Source organism: Schistocerca nitens, chromosome 6 (genome assembly GCF_023898315.1).
Source record: "Schistocerca nitens isolate TAMUIC-IGC-003100 chromosome 6, iqSchNite1.1, whole genome shotgun sequence".
Classification (NCBI taxonomy): Eukaryota; Metazoa; Arthropoda; class Insecta; order Orthoptera; family Acrididae; genus Schistocerca; species Schistocerca nitens.
The window spans coordinates 493,463,607-493,479,787 of NC_064619.1; the positions used below are offsets into that span (position 1 = coordinate 493,463,607).

Consider the following 16,181-nt stretch of genomic DNA (forward strand, 5'->3'; position numbering starts at 1 on the left):
AATCAGAATGATTAACACATCTGTAAAAGACACAAGCTGACATTTTTGATCAAAGCACTTCCTTCAGAAGCTAATGTTCGCGGCGAATAAAATGGCCGACGTCGGCTTCAAGTTTGTGACGTCATGACAACTCCCCTTATTATTCCTCCATTCATGGGACTGAGATCTATCTTTGCTTCAAATCGTCATCATATGTGATGGGTCGCAGTACCGACAGTTCGACCCGGAGCGCAGTAGGCAACCAACACGGCCGCTGTGCATTGCCGTCTGCGTCGCATTTCGCCAGTCGTCCAAAGGTTGCTTCATTTGATTCCAAAGGGAGCCTTTGCTGAAGTTGCTTGTTATAAACGCTGCAGTAAGTATATTGCAGCCGTTTAAGGCAGTTTTTAAAGCGAACAAGGTATTTTGTTTTTATCTACTGACCCATTTGCATTATAATTCTGTCCATCGAACTTCTTAGGCAATCTTAGTACTTAATAGCGATTTATGCTGATGGGCATTTATAAAACACTTGACTGCCCATACTTAATTGTGCTAGATAGGTGCTTACCAGCGGATACTACAAACATAGTAAAACATTTGCTAAGAGAACTTGTGAACGGGTCCAGAATGACTAACTTAGATATGTACGGGCCTGCATCGAGCGAGATGAAGCAGTGAATAAATCAATGGTCTCACATTTTAGATGGAGGGGAGTTCATATCTGTCCATGGCATCAGGAAACACTTTAATTAAAATCAATAATTGATTACATAATAATTCCTCAAAAAACAGTTTTAAAAACTCTAGACATCAGAGCTTACAGAGGAGGAACCCAGAGTGACCACATCTGGTTAACTATAAAACTGTGTTTCCGTATGTAGATATGAAAAATAAAGAAGAAATTGTTAATGAGGAGGAAGATTTTAAAACTGAAATAAAAATCCCAAAGTATAATGTACACAGTCTAGAAAATGAAAAGTTAGATGAAAAGTTAACTGAAACAGAATTTAACAACACAGATATACATTATAAATATACATGAGGCAGCCAAAGAAGCCGTATGAGAAAAAATAATCTTTATATTATTTTGATGCAGAAATAGAGAAAGAGGTACAAATAAAGAAAGAAAAGTATTTAAAATGGCTAAATACACAAAGTATCCACGACAAGTTAGAATTCAGAGCACATCAAGCAAAAATGAGGAAAATGGTGACAGAAGCAAAAAATAAGGATTGGGAAAATACCTGTAATAAAATGGATAGTCTAATTGAAGGTAACAGAAGCTCAGAGGCACGGAAAATATTGAAAAAATTGAGAAAACATTCTAAAGAAACTCAGCAAATTAACTACATTTTACTGTATGATTAAATGATGATGGCGTCCTCTTGGGTAAAATATTCCGGAGGTAAAATAGTCCCCCATTCGGATCTCCGGGCGGGGACTACAAAAGAGGAGAAAGAAAACTGGCGTTCTACGGATCGGAGCGTGGAATGTCAGATCCCTTAATCGGGCAGGTAGGTTAGAAAATTTAAAAAGGGAAATGGATAGGTTAAAGTTAGATATAGTGGGAATTAGTGAAGTTCGGTGGCGGGAGGAACAAGACTTTTGGTCTGGTGATTACAGGGCTATAAATACAAAATCAAATAGGGGTAATGCAGGAGTAGGTTTAATAATGAATAAAAAAAATAGGAGTGCGGGTTAGCTACTACAAACAGCATAGTGAACGCATTATTGTGGCCCAGATAGACACAAAGCCCATGCCTACTACAGTAGTACAAGTTTATATGCCAACTAGCTCTGCAGATGATGAAGAAATAGATGAAATGTATGACGAGATAAAAGAAATTATTCAGGTAGTGAAGGGAGACGACAATTTAATAGTCATGGGTGACTGGAATTCGTCAGTAGGAAAAGGGAGAGAAGGAAACATAGTAGGTGAATATGGATTGGGGGGAAGAAATGAAAGAGGAAGCCGCCTTGTAGAATTTTGCACAGAGCACAACTTAATCATAGCTAACACTTGGTTCAAGAATCATAAAAGAAGGTTGTATACCTGGAAGAATCCTGGAGATACTAAAAGGTATCAGATAGATTATATAATGGTAAGACAGAGATTTAGGAACCAGGTTTTAAATTGTAGGACATTTCCAGGGGCAGATGTGGATTCTGACCACAATCTATTGGTTATGAACTGCAGATTGAAACTAAAGAAACTGCAAAAAGGTGGGAATTTAAGGATATGGGACCTGGATAAACTGAAAGAACCAGAGGTTGTAGAGAGTTTCAGGGAGAGCATAAGGGAACAATTGACAGGAATGGGGGAAAGAAATACAGTAGAAGAAGAATGGGTAGCTCTGAGGGATGAAGTAGTGAAGGCAGCAGACGATCAAGTAGGTAAAAAGACGAGGGCTAATAGAAATCCTTGGGTAACAGAAGAAATATTGAATTTAATTGATGAAAGGAGAAAATATAAAAATGCAGTAAATGAAGCAGGCAAAAAGGAATACAAACGTCTCAAAAATGAGATCGACAGGAAGTGCAAAATGGTTAAGCAGGGATGGCTAGAGGACAAATGTAAGCATGTAGAGGCTTGTCTCGCTAGGTGTAAGATAGATACTGCCTACAGGAAAATTAAAGAGACCTTTGGAGAGAAGAGAACCACTTGTATGAATATCAAGAGCTCAGATGGCAACCCAGTTCTAAGCAAAGAAGGGAAAGCAGAAAGGTGGAAGGAGTATATAGAGGGTTTATACAAGGGCGATGTACTTGAGGACAATATTATGGAAATGGAAGAGGATGTAGATGAAGACGGAATGGGAGATAAGATACTGCGTGAAGAGTTTGACAGAGCACTGAAAGACCTGAGTCGAAACAAGGCCCCGGGAGTAGACAACATTCCATTAGAACTACTGACGGCCTTGGGAGAGGCAGTCATGACAAAACTCTACCATCTGGTGAGCAAGATGTATGAGACAGGCGAAATACCCTCAGACTTCAAGAAGAATATAATAATTCCAATCCCAAAGAAAGCAGGTGTTGACAGATGTGAAAATTACCGAACTATCAGTTTAATAAGTCACAGCTGCAAAATACTAACGCGAATTCTTTACAGACGAATGGAAAAATTGGTAGAAGCGGAACTCGGGGAAGATCAGTTTGGATTCCGTAGAAATGTTGGAACACGTGAGGCAATACTAACCTTACGACTTATCTTAGAAGCTAGATTAAGAAAAGGCAAACCTACGTTTCTAGCATTTGTAGACTTAGAGAAAGCTTTTGGCAATGTTAACTGAAATACTCTCTTTCAAATTCTGAAGGTGGCAGGGGTAAAATACAGGGAGCGAAAGGCTATTTACAATTTGTACAGAAAACAGATGGCAGTTATAAGAGTCGAGGGGCATGAAAGGGAAGCAGTGGTTGGGAAAGGAGTGAGACAGGGTTGTAGCCTCTCCCCGATGTTATTCAATCTGTATATTGAGCCAGCAGTAAAGGAAACAAAAGAAAAATTCGGAGTAGGTATTAAAATTCATGGAGAAGAAGTAAAAACTTTGAGGTTCGCCGATGACATTGTAATTCTGTCAGAGACAGCAAAGGACTTGGAAGAGCAGTTGAACGGAATGGACAGTGTCTTGAAGGGAGGGTATAAGATGAACATCAACAAAAGCAAAACGAGGATAATGGAATGTAGTCAAATTAAATCGGGTGATGCTGAGTGGATTAGATTAGGAAATGAGACACTTAAAGTAGTAAAGGAGTTTTGCTATTTAGGGAGTAAAATAACTGATGATGGTCGAAGTAGAGAGGATATAAAATGTAGACTGGCAATGGCAAGGAAAGCGTTTCTGAACAAGAGAAATTTGTTAACATCGAGTATAGATCTTGTCAGGATGTCGTTTCTGAAAGTATTTGTATGGAGTGTAGCCATGTATGGAAGTGAAACATGGACGATAACTAGTATGGACAAGAAGAGAATAGAAGCTTTCGAAATGTGGTGCTACAGAAGAATGCTGTAGATAAGGTGGGTAGATCACGTAACTAATCAGGAGGTATTGAATAGGATTGGGGAGAAGAGAAGTTTGTGGCACAACTTGACTAGAAGAAGGGATCGGTTGGTAGGACATGTTTTGAGGCATCAAGGAATCACAAATTTAGCATTGGAGGGCAGCGTGGAGGGTAAAAATCGTAGAGGGAGACCAAGAAATGCATACACTAAGCAGATTCAGAAGGATGTAGGTTGCAGTAAGTACTGGGAGATGAAGAAGCTTGCCCAGGATAGAGTAGCATGGAGAGCTGCATCAAACCAGTCTCAGGACTGAAGACCACAACAACAACAACAGTATCCAGACTTGGGAAAAATACTTCAAAGAATTTTTGGATACAATTAATAACGATATAGAAGAAACAGAAAATAACGGCAGCATTTCACTGGACATAGAAGTAGCAAAAAATAAATTAAAACTTCAAAAAAAGGAAGTGCTGTTGGAATTATGGGAGTACCAACTGAATATAAATGCAGATAAATTAGATGAACTTTTGAGAAGCCTTTTTGAGAAATGCTTAAATGGCGAGATCATACCAGAAGACCGGAAAGTAGAATTTAAATCAACAACCCACAAGAAAGGAAGGAAAAATGAGTGCGAGAACTATAGAGGAATAACTGTAACTAATGTATTTAGCATACTTTATGGAAGGATTATCACATATTTTTTGGAAACACAATTTAAGGAAATGGAGGCCGAGGAACAAACTGTCTTCAGAGCCGGCAGATCAACTATAGGTCATATATTTTGTTTGCAACAAATAATTGAAAAGAAAAAGTTAGAAATCAACCCCTTCATTTAGTATTTGTAAACACAGGAAAATCATATGATAATATACCCATATGTAACTTGTGGAAAGTCTTAGAAACATTTAACATTAATTCCATCACAATTAAAGCAACTCGGAACTTTTGCGAAAGCTCTATAGCATGAATAAAAATACAAAATTATCTCTCATCCGGATTTCAAGTTACAAAAGGATTATTTCAAGGATGCAGTCTGTCAGCAACTCGTTACAAAATACATACAGAAAAAGCAATGGAAAACTGGAAAATAAAATGTAAAAACATAGAAGTCCCAGTAAATGATATTACGACATATTCATTACAAGTTGCCGATGACCAATTAATTTTGGCATAAGATAAAGAAGACATGGAGCACATTATAAGGAAATTAACAGAGGAGTATAAACAATGGGACCTTAGGTCAACAGGAATAAAATATATGGTAGTATGAGACACAAATCAAGATTTGACGCTCGAAAAAGGGATGGGAACCATCAAACACACTGAAGAATACACATATATGTGAGTCAGTATCACACAAGATGGAAAACAAGACAAGGAAATTAATTCGAGAATAAATGCTGGGAAGTTTACTATTGGAACAACAAATGGCATTTTATGGGACCAACAGATTAGAAAGGAAACAAAAAGAAAAGCCTTCAACACAATTATCAGAAACATTATGATATATGGATCAGAAGTATGGACAGTTAAATCGCAAATAGTAAAAAGGTTGATGGCAACAAAGATGGAGTTTTGGAGGCGGTCCGCACGGATATCTAGGCGAAAAAGAATCAGAAATGAAGTCATCAAGAAGAAAATGGACGTTACAAGTTCAGCTGCAGATTTTATAGAAGGAAACAATTGTTATGGTAAGGAGATACAAAAAGGATGTCAAAGGAGAGGCGAGCACAGAGAATTAAGGAATGGGAGCCACCAGGGAGAAAGGAAAGAGGGAGGCCGTCGACCACATGCACTCAAGGAATTCAGACCGTTATCAGAAGACGAAATACTGAAGAAAATTTATGGGCAGGTTGACAAAAATGGAAGATGAAAATGAAATTTGATGTGTATTCTTGCAGTACCGGAAAATGTAAAATGTTACATTGTGAAAGCAGATAATAATTATTAAAAAAATGTATGGTTTTATCATCGCAGCTTCAGTTGATTACCGAAGGGTCTGCCGGCCGGAGTGGACGAGCGGTTCTAGTCGCTACAGTCTGGAACCGCGCGACCGCTACGGTCGCAGGTTCGAATCCTGCCTCGGGCATGGATGTTTGTGATGTCCTTAGGTTAGTTAAGTTTAAGTAGTTCTAAGTTCTAGGGGACTCATGACCTCAGAAGTTAAGTCCCATAGTGCTCAGAGCCATTTGAACCGAAGGGTCTTCAGTGCTATGTCAACGCGCCAAAAGCGCGTATCTACAAACGTTGTTGGTTTCTGTTGTACGTTATCTGATCAAAAGTATCCGGACACCCGTACGTAATGCGGAACTGATCACCTGATAACACAAGCGGCGGACCCGCCAGTATAAAACGAAAATGGGTCGAACGTGTGCTAGTCGTTGAATGTCACAAGAGTAACAAATCCATCAGAGACATTTCAATCCTTCTAAAGCCACCCAAGTGGACTGTTGGCGATGTAATTGTGACGTATAAATGCGAAGGAAGTACCACGGACCAGACACACCTCATGTACTGACGGATAGGGACCGTCGAGCATTGCATAGAGTAGTTCTAAGAAATCACATGAAATCAGCAGAAGGAATCACTCGTTAATTCCAAAGCGCTCCCACCATTACAGCTGGCATAACGAGTGTGTGCTGCAGGGAGTACGAAGGATAGGGTTACGTCGGTCGAGCAGATCCTCATAAGCCGCATATTTCTGTAGGCAGTGCTAAGCGACGCTTGAGATGGTGTCAAGAGCGACGCCTGTGGATAAATAGAAGCGAATGATTTGCAGTGATGAATCATGCTATATGCTGTTGCAATACGATGGAAGGGTTTAAGGATCTGTGTTTCTCGAATCCCTGACGAAAGTTACCTGCCCTCATGTGTAGCGCCAAAAGTGAAGTACGGAGGAGGTGGTCGCTGAGGAATAGGGGTGTTTTTTATAGGGGGGTTTTTTGTGGTTAGGCTGTGGTCCCCTTATTGCGCTTATGCAAACGTTCATTGGCCCGCATCTCGTGGTCGTGCGGTAGCGTTCTCGCTTCCCACGCCCGGGTTCCCGGGTTCGATTCCCGGCGGGGTCAGAGATTTTCTCTGCCTCGTGATGGCTGGGTGTTGTGTGCTGTCCTTAGGTTAGTTAGGTTTCAGTAGTTCTAAGTTCTAGGGGACTTATGACCACAGCAGTTGAGTCCCATAGTGCTCAGAGCCATTTGAACCATTTTTTTGAACGCTCATTGCGGAAGGATATGAGTAAAGTTTTGAGTACTGTGTACAGTAGAGGAGCAGTTCGGACATATTGATTGTATCGCCCTGAAAAGCATCCTGTTATAAAACAGCAGCTGTTATTCATTGTTTTGTGGACAATAGCATTCCTGAAATGGACTAGATTGCCCAGGCTTCCGATTTGAACATCTCTGGGTTGAGTCAGAACATCGACTTCGCTGCAGGCCACGGCGTCCAGCAAAACTACCTTCTCTGATTTCGGCACTTGAGGAAGAATGGGCTGCCATTCCGTCAGAGACATTCAGACAGCTCATTGTAAGTGTCCCCAGAAGAGATCGGGCAGCCATAAAAGCGAACGGTGGTCGCTTCCCATATTAATGTCCACTAATAGATGTTCGGATACTTCTGACCATATAGTGTGTATGTCATTTGCAATGAAATAACTTCCACATATTGTTTACACTATTATATGAAAAAACACGCCTTTCGGTTTTGTCTTGTTGCCATTCCTCCGATAAACAGCTTTAGCCCCGAGAGTGAAACTGTTTTTTGAAATGAATACTGGGGAATAAATACACTATTGAAAAGGAAGTAGACTGTCTTTATTACTAAATTTCTATTCATTTCTCCGTCTCGGTTTTGTCAGCAATACCCATGATGTTTTTATCCGCAACATAAGAACGCAATTTTGTATCATTTGAATACGGAGCTACACAAAAAATTCATGGCGTTATTCACGTGTCAATGTTAATTCTTTTTTGTATTTCTTTATTTCGAGATCCAACAGAATGTTAAGAAGAAAAAGAGGGTAGGCTTTAATGTCTTCTCGACGACGAATTCATTAGAGAAAAAAGAGCACGAATTCAGATTGCAGAAAGATGGGCTAGTAAACCGGTTGTCGCCTTTTTTAAAGAATCGTTCTAGCGTTCACCTTTATTCGTGTAGGGAAACTGCGAGAAACCTATACCTGGATGATTAGACAAGGATTTGAACGCAGCTCCTCACGAAAGCGACTCCAATGTCACATCACATCGCTCGGTATGAATAATACGTACTTGACGGGAGGATATTGAAAATTAGAGTTAATTTAAAGCCAAAAAAATGTGCTGATCACACGTCAGGCCAACATTGATTACAGCTAATAATCGTAAAATCTACTCACCATAATATCACCAACTTTCCCTGCTAACAGATTAAGAACGTTTCACTTGTTGTTAGAAGCGAACCTACAGCTTGTGAAGGACACTTCTTGACAAAAAGACTGTAGCACCCAGAAGGAGTGGAGCAAACGGTACGAAACGTATGTGGTTGAGAGGGTATGACATGTTATTTCAGTAATTAAACACCAACACAAATTTACAAAGAACTTGGCAAAATGATCCCACTTATCAGTTTGACGTTGCACCGCTTCTTAGCCGTTGTGCCCTCTCATGAGGCAAGCTGCCCCCCACTGTTGTAATTGGTCTTTGATATCCTGGAACAGAATTGACGTCTGAGCTGGTCCCACGCTTTATCTATCGGGGACAGATCTGGTGATCTCGCTGGCCACGGGAATAGCTCAACATCACGCAGATAGTTAACTGAGACACATGCCATGTGTGGACGGACACTGTCTTTTAGAATGAATTTTCACTGTGCAGGGGACTGTGCGGTGGTTTGAAGCTTCGTGACAGATTAAAACTATAAAACTGTGTGCCAGATCGGGACTCGATCCAAGCACTACTCACGACCCATCCTCACAACTTTACTTCCGCTGGTACTTTATCTCATACCTTCCGAACTTCACAGAAGCTGTCCTGCATATCTTGTTGGATTATGACTCCTGGAAGAAAGATTACTGCAGAGACATAGCTTAGTGACTCGGTAACTGTCCTGTTGAAAAATGGCAGCATGGTACTGTCTCATGAGAGGTAACATATGAGGACGCAGGAAACCCCTGCTGTATCATTATGCTGTCAGTCGTACCAGCCGTAACCTGAAGTCATACCCAAAAGGCTCCCCACACAATGACTCCAGGAGTAACACCGCGGTGCCTCTTCTAACAACCCTACCACAACAAAGGTCAAAAATTAATTATGATTGTAGTGTTGCTCACGCTGCTAAATATTGCATTTTCGGACAACAACAAAGTTATATTATGTGGCAGGTGTCATTAGAGCACAGTTAATAAAGTCATTTCCTGAAATAATGGGTAAACTAGGCACTAATCATTTCGTGTTTCCCACGCTGGTCTTGTTGTGAACTCATGGCTCAATCGTCGAAAATCTAGGTATTGATGATTCCAAGCTCGGATGCAAAGAGGCCTAGGTGTTATTCTGTGATATTCAAAAGTTTTATAGATGTGTTTCATAAACCATTCTTGAAGATTAAACTTTTGCAAGTTAGGACAATGGTGATGTAAAAAAGTAAGCAGCACTCCGAATTTAAGTTACACTTCTTTTTTATTACTTTTGATGCAATATCACGTAACTCGTTCCAAAACATCACTTCACAATATAAAACATACTTGAAAATATCTTCCTTGGTGTTAAAGTTCACATTTCATAAACTGACTACAATTTGCGTCTTTTTAACATTACGACCAAAATTTGACTCTCTAATAACCGCTTACGCGCCCAAAAATCAGAGTTACAAGTACGTCAAAGATCGTAGTGACAAAAGAAAGAATACACATAAGAATAATATCATTGCAATATATACATATCGATGTATCGAAGTACCTCTACATTAATGAAATCAAATCTGAATGTTGTCACAGGATATGTTAACTATTTTACAGAAACACAGTAGAATATTGCTGGTATCGAAAGGTTGAGGTGAGGTGCCATAATGGTTACGTAATTCAAGTACCATTACACTCTCCAAAACATTGGAAGACTGGCGCTCTCCCTAGGTCACCTCCATATTCGCCGACGGTGGTCATCGGGGGTGGTGCAAAACTGTGATTCATCGCTGAACACGATGCGACACCTTTCATCAGCAGTCGATGTTTCCCGGTCACGGCACCACTCCAAATTCAGCCGTTTGTGTTGTTGTGTTAACGGTAGTCTGCGCATGGGCAGTTAAATCTCTGGTCCGACTGGCGATAGTCTTCGACTAATGGTGCGGGCTGAAACAGAACGTTGCAAGGAGCCGATTACTTGTTCTCAGATGGCAGGCGGAAATGTGAAGAGGCTACGGTGAGCTTGATGCAGAATACGGAAGTCCTCCCTTGTGGTGGTCAGACGTGGTCGACCAAAACCTTGAGGAGTACTCACGTTCCAATGCAGCCTAACATCGCGCCACTGTCACATCCGAATGCCCCAAAAATCTGGATATGGCACGATTCGGACAACCATCAAAATGAAAATCCAAAATGAAAACCCTTTCAGACTCTAACAGGTGCTGATAACGCTGCCTCACACGATACGCGGCATCTCCGTATCGTAGGCAATGATAGCTCAAAACCTGACCCTGTTCTCACCCCTTACGTATGCTACCAGGTCTGGTGAGAAGACAATGCACGAAAAACACTAATGCGCTCTGTTGGCCACTGTACCTGTCACGGAGAACTGCAACTCTAATCATTTACATATTCACCACTGATGTCTGCGTGTATGAATTTACACTGACATGCAACCATGTTTTATGAGTGCTTCACTTATTTTTCTCAGACAGTGTAATTAAGACGTGTAGATTTCGTTGGCACTATATGGTGAACGACTGCAGAGAAATTTGCGAGCACAAGGTCAACTTCGGAAATATGATTCATTCCCACATGAATGCAATTATAACATGTCTTGACATCAGTGCTCTTAATAAGAATTAAATAATGGCGTTGACTGTATAGAGCTGTTCTGACATAATAATAAAATTTAAGTTTCAGAATCTAAAAAGTTTCACAGTTTTTAAGTGTGGTGAGGGGGGGGGGGTCTTGGAAATTACGTGGTTCCGGATCCTAGAACCAACAGAAGAAAACTGTCTCCTAACGCCACGCGCCTGCGCAGAAGGCTCTAATCTCTTGTCCACATAAACAAGTGTGCCGGCGCACGCCCTCTGCACGCGACACGTGTCCGCTGTATACACACCACGTGGCAGCCCGCTTCACTTCACTTGCTGCATTAAACTACTATCACCAGAAGATAAAGTCATGTCATCTTCCGTTGCAATCTTTCTTTTCTCACACTATTTATAATGAGTTACGTATGTGCCTGTAGAATAAGCGCTGATGCTGACTGACATAATTTATTGCGTTGTAATGAAAGTGAAATAACTATCAGCAGGCGCTAAAATAACAGCTGGAAACAACAGTGGTGCTGTGCTGCTTCTATTCACGATCTACGAAAGTTATCTACTTGTGAAACCAACGACATGAAGTAGGATATGCTTGACTGAAATGAACTTTGCACCACGTATAAGGTTCGTGACAATATACAATTCATGGACATTACAGAGCTGCGCATAATCTCGTACGGTATAGTGTGGAGATCCCACGTGCTGGAAAAGACTTTATAAAGCAGAGGGAGTAAAATTTCTCAGGGTTTAAAATAAGAAGGATTAATTTACTGTTGAATCACAACTCTATTTTGTTAAATCTCTGTTATCACTACTTTGTTAGACTCTTAAAATTTATATAATTATCGGCAACAGTTTGGCATCGCTGCTTGATTAATCCATCCTCCAAACGTCTTCATGAAATGTGGAATCCAGCGGTATACATCCATGTCCCCTGCTGCAAGTGCTCTGGCCACTTCCCATTAGGTCTCATCTTTCGGAATGCACCAAAGAGCTTCCTCTGTCCAACTGGCTTCCATTCGCTCAGCTACGTGTCCCGCCCACCCTTACAGTATTAATTACATCTTTGACTCGCCTGTTACTTTCTCCATTTGTCTGCTTTCTTGTCTTTCCTATAAATTCCCAACATGCATATGTCCATTTCTCTCTAAGAAACATTCATTTTTGTATGGATTTCACATTAAAACTCTCATAGGCAAAAGTAAAAAAAAAAGACTGATAGTAAATTTTCGGTTTCAAACACATCGGAAGCATTGCTTAGAAAACCATGTTTAGTTGACAAAACCCTCCCCAGGCGATATGTCATCTTCTGTTTATTTCTTTTGCGGTTCGCCCAGTCGTAATAGTCAGTACTTGACACTAATGAATCCTATTAGCAGATATTTTCCTGATTTGAGTCGTTGACAAACAAATTTCTTGGTTCTAAGGTCATTTTCAGTGCACGAAGCAGTTTTTTCGTACTGTGAAATTCGATGGGTATTATGAAAAAGTGACGAGGGTGCCAGAGAAGATAAGAGCCCGCAGAGTAAAACGTTTAATGGGAAATCTTCATGTAAAAGTAGATTTGGCCTCCGATAGTGGAGTAGTGGAAAGATGTGGGGATGACACTATAAATGACAATGCAGAAAGGTTAGTCATTCAGGGGCAATGGTCACAGAAAGATGTGGAACCATGGGAACCAATGCCCTAAACCTTGTGCCATGGAATCAAAGAGAGCGTGGATATATTCTTGAGGAATCTCCACCAAGCTGTTTGGATGGCAGACTAGGAAAATCAGTAGTGTTTCGTGGAAGACGCTGCAGAACAAACTACCAAGTAGCTGTATCCCACACATGTTCGGTACGTAGCATGTCAGGGGAAAGCTCACGACTCTCATTTATCCACTGTTTACACATTCGCAATACTGTCGTAGCAGCGTACCCTATACGAGCCGATATGTGTCATAAAACAGTACACACTCGAAAATGCATTCCTTCCTGCCCACATACTTCCCCCCTCTCTCTCTCTCTCACACACACACACACACACACACACACACACACTCACCAACTTTTGATCTTTATGTGAGACAAGGTTTCCTTTGGCTGTAAGGCAAGGCAAATATCGTGTCTGGTAATTCCCTACTATTTATTCGCAACTGGGAAGCCCTCTCCCTCCCAATTAACTCTCATGGTATTCGGCTGCAAAGAACAGAGGCTGGACCTCAAACAGCTTGCTCTGCTCTGTAGGGTACAGAATGAAAAAGAAAGTAGATACGACTAATCCATTTCACGGAAACCGATCATTTTCTGTTGTCCTAACTTACAAGTACCGGCAATCAGATGCCAGCATTTTATTCTTTGACGTCGAAGAGGCATGCGGCACTTGCTTTGAAGCTTCCATTTAACTTAGCGACTGTTCACCGAGAGTATTGTCCCTTGCACTCACCTCTCCGACTACATAAGAGAGAGCGTCTTTTTTTACACACACATTCCCCGATGGATTCGTCGAGGTCACTCTTTCTGAATCTGCAAATTTCCACAAACGTTAACATACATTGTATTACACAGAATATTATTTGACGTCCATCCTGAGGTCTCAATGCATTCAGTGCAGTGTCGAAAGACTTTTGGCCACACAATTTGATGCCAGGTTTCAACCTAGAGGGGAAAAAAAAACAGTACAATTATACTGTGTAATTCTTCATTATTATTCTTTATTATACTGTCTATAGGGGCGTTTCCGAATCCACTGCAAGAATTTGGAAGATTCACTTACTAAATATACTTGTCACGGAACGACATCTGTGACTGAATGCAGCCTTCTCTTTGCGTTCCTTATGTAATGGCCCCCGTTGTTGAAACGGGTAGTCTTGAAGATGTGGGAAAAAGAGTGACCGGAAGCGATTGATGTCCAGGGCAGAACCCTCTAACAAATGGTTCAAATGGCTCTAAGCACTGTGGGACTTAATATCTGAGGTCATCAGTCCCCTAGACTTAGAACTACTTAAACCTAACTAACCTAAGGACATCACAGACATCCATGCCCGAGGCAGGATTCGAACCTGCGACCGTAGCAGCAGCGCGGTTCCGGACTGAAGCGCCTAGAACCGCTCGGCCACAGCGGCCGGCGTACCCTCTAACAGATTGCTTCCTCTGCCGCCTGGCAAAGCCATCAGTGTGTTATGTGTCGCGTACATCCATAACGTTCCACGACATTGCTACAGACTCACATTGCGATACGCAGCGAGAATAAATAGCAAATGAAATTGATATGGGGTACTAACCGGGGGCAAATTTTTAGATAATTTTTTGAGAGCTGAATTATATCAGCGCTGTGTTTTATCAGATTTTTGTGATACAGTCACCAATACAATTTAATTCCTTGAAGAATGGTATCGCTGTATCTTCGGCATGGTAATATAAACTTCATTTATTTAATACTCTTATCTACCTATGTTGCTGTATATTAAACTTAATTTGCTTTGTGTTTCAGGGTGATCCAGGGATGCCTGGTCTGCGGGGACCACCTGGAATTCCGGTAAGCATCGCCACATTGGCCATTCATACATTATTGACATTGTACAGTTTCTTCGGATCTGGGTGTCTGATAATGCTCGCTTAACTATTGCTCCAAAATCAATCAAAATTGATGTTGGATCTTATTTAAAATGCACGTCCCAGATTCACTGCAATTAAATCTCCTCGGGTTTATTGCTGTGTTAGTCCCCAGTGTGTCCACGATATTTCTGAAGGTATATTCTCTCCTTTCATCTTACGAGAGAGGAAACATGCCTTCGGAAAAGTCACTGACACACTACGGTTCGACACGGCAAGAAATCCGAGACGATTTTAATGCAGTTCAAATGAGGCTATATCACGGTAAACTTCCTCAATAATCACGTTACATTTTTAGAAAATACCGACGCACGCAATTTTAATTCTTCAGGAATTGACCGTCAGTCATCGAATCTCTCAGATAACGCAAAAGATATTTATAGAAAGTTGTTTCTTAACGAGTTAACTGACAAAGTAAAGCACATGAATAAATGGACTTGTAGAAATAATTTAGCTCCACATGTAATGTTTTCTATCAGTGCAGCAGCTAACGTACGTGGAACACCTGTTAATAAACTGGAGCAGCTGTAGAACAAGGTAAAAATTTGAAAGTAAGCCTTAGCAAGGTCGCAAGGCATCCTTGGTCGGCTCTTTATTCGTTTTTCTGGTTACAATAATTCTCCGTGATTTATTTATTTAGCGTAAAGCAGTACGCATGAAATACGTGCAAAAGTACAAGAAAACAAGAACAAGACTTAAAGACAAATGTGCATTAAACTAAGAAACAGTTGTTACACGCGAATGTCCAGTCTCCTTCTCTAGTCAAGACTTGATGCTGTAGTCATGAAAAAGTCGTTTGGATCATCCAGGTGGGCTCTCAGTTTACAGTCCTAAACAGTGTGCCGGTTGGTCTGGTCCAGTGCTCCACAATCAGAGACTAAGTTGGAATGATTACTCCATTTGTGCAGTTAGTATATACACGCTCCGTGTCCTGTTCGGATGCGGTTTATGTTCTTCCACTCATATCGTGGAAGTTTATAGCCCTTGCGTCTCCATAGAGGGTCAATAAGATGTTGCACTTCCTGTATCTGTACCTTGTTCCGTGATATTCGGTGAAAGGGAAGAGAACATGAAATGTTAGCAAACGAACTGCGTGTACTCTGTACTCTCAAGAGAAGACAGCGCCACAATTACTCTTGAAGAGGACTGGATAGAAAGTGCAAATGAGTATGTTGACGCAAGTAAATTTACCTCAATCCGAAGGTTTGTTTGAACACCGCAGTGGTTCACTATGCTTGCTCCTGTTCGAGGTTATTTCCTGTTGCCCCCCTCAGGCCACTGAGCTGCCTATTCAGCCAATTTAGTTAAGCTGTAATTTAAAACTATTATTTCAAACGATGACATTATTAGACAGTGGCTGTTATATAGTACAGGCTTTTAATAGTGTACAACAGCATCCAGTCACAAAATGGTTTTGGTTTACTTTATTGAAAAACCTCTGCTAGATGTTTCGAATGTCAGACGACATTTATACTTTTATCAAAACAGGTGGCACATTGGTTTACAATGAATCGCCCTAGGAACAACAAGAATTCACAATTTCAAAAGTATGACAATGATAGTTGTGCTACAAGCTTGTGTTACAATGCATATTATATGAAATGACAACCTGGAAC

At 40.8% G+C, this 16,181-nt stretch overlaps 1 protein-coding gene across 1 annotated transcript in view; it reads left to right on the forward strand.

Annotated features, from left to right (window-relative positions):
- Window positions 1-16,181, forward strand: part of LOC126263018 (collagen alpha-5(IV) chain-like) — a 609,289-nt gene that overhangs the window by 399,613 nt on the left and 193,495 nt on the right. Inside the window, exon 3 of the mRNA XM_049959984.1 lies at window positions 14,444-14,488. Within this exon, the coding sequence (XP_049815941.1) occupies window positions 14,444-14,488 (45 nt within the window). The remainder of the gene's footprint in view (window positions 1-14,443; window positions 14,489-16,181) is intronic.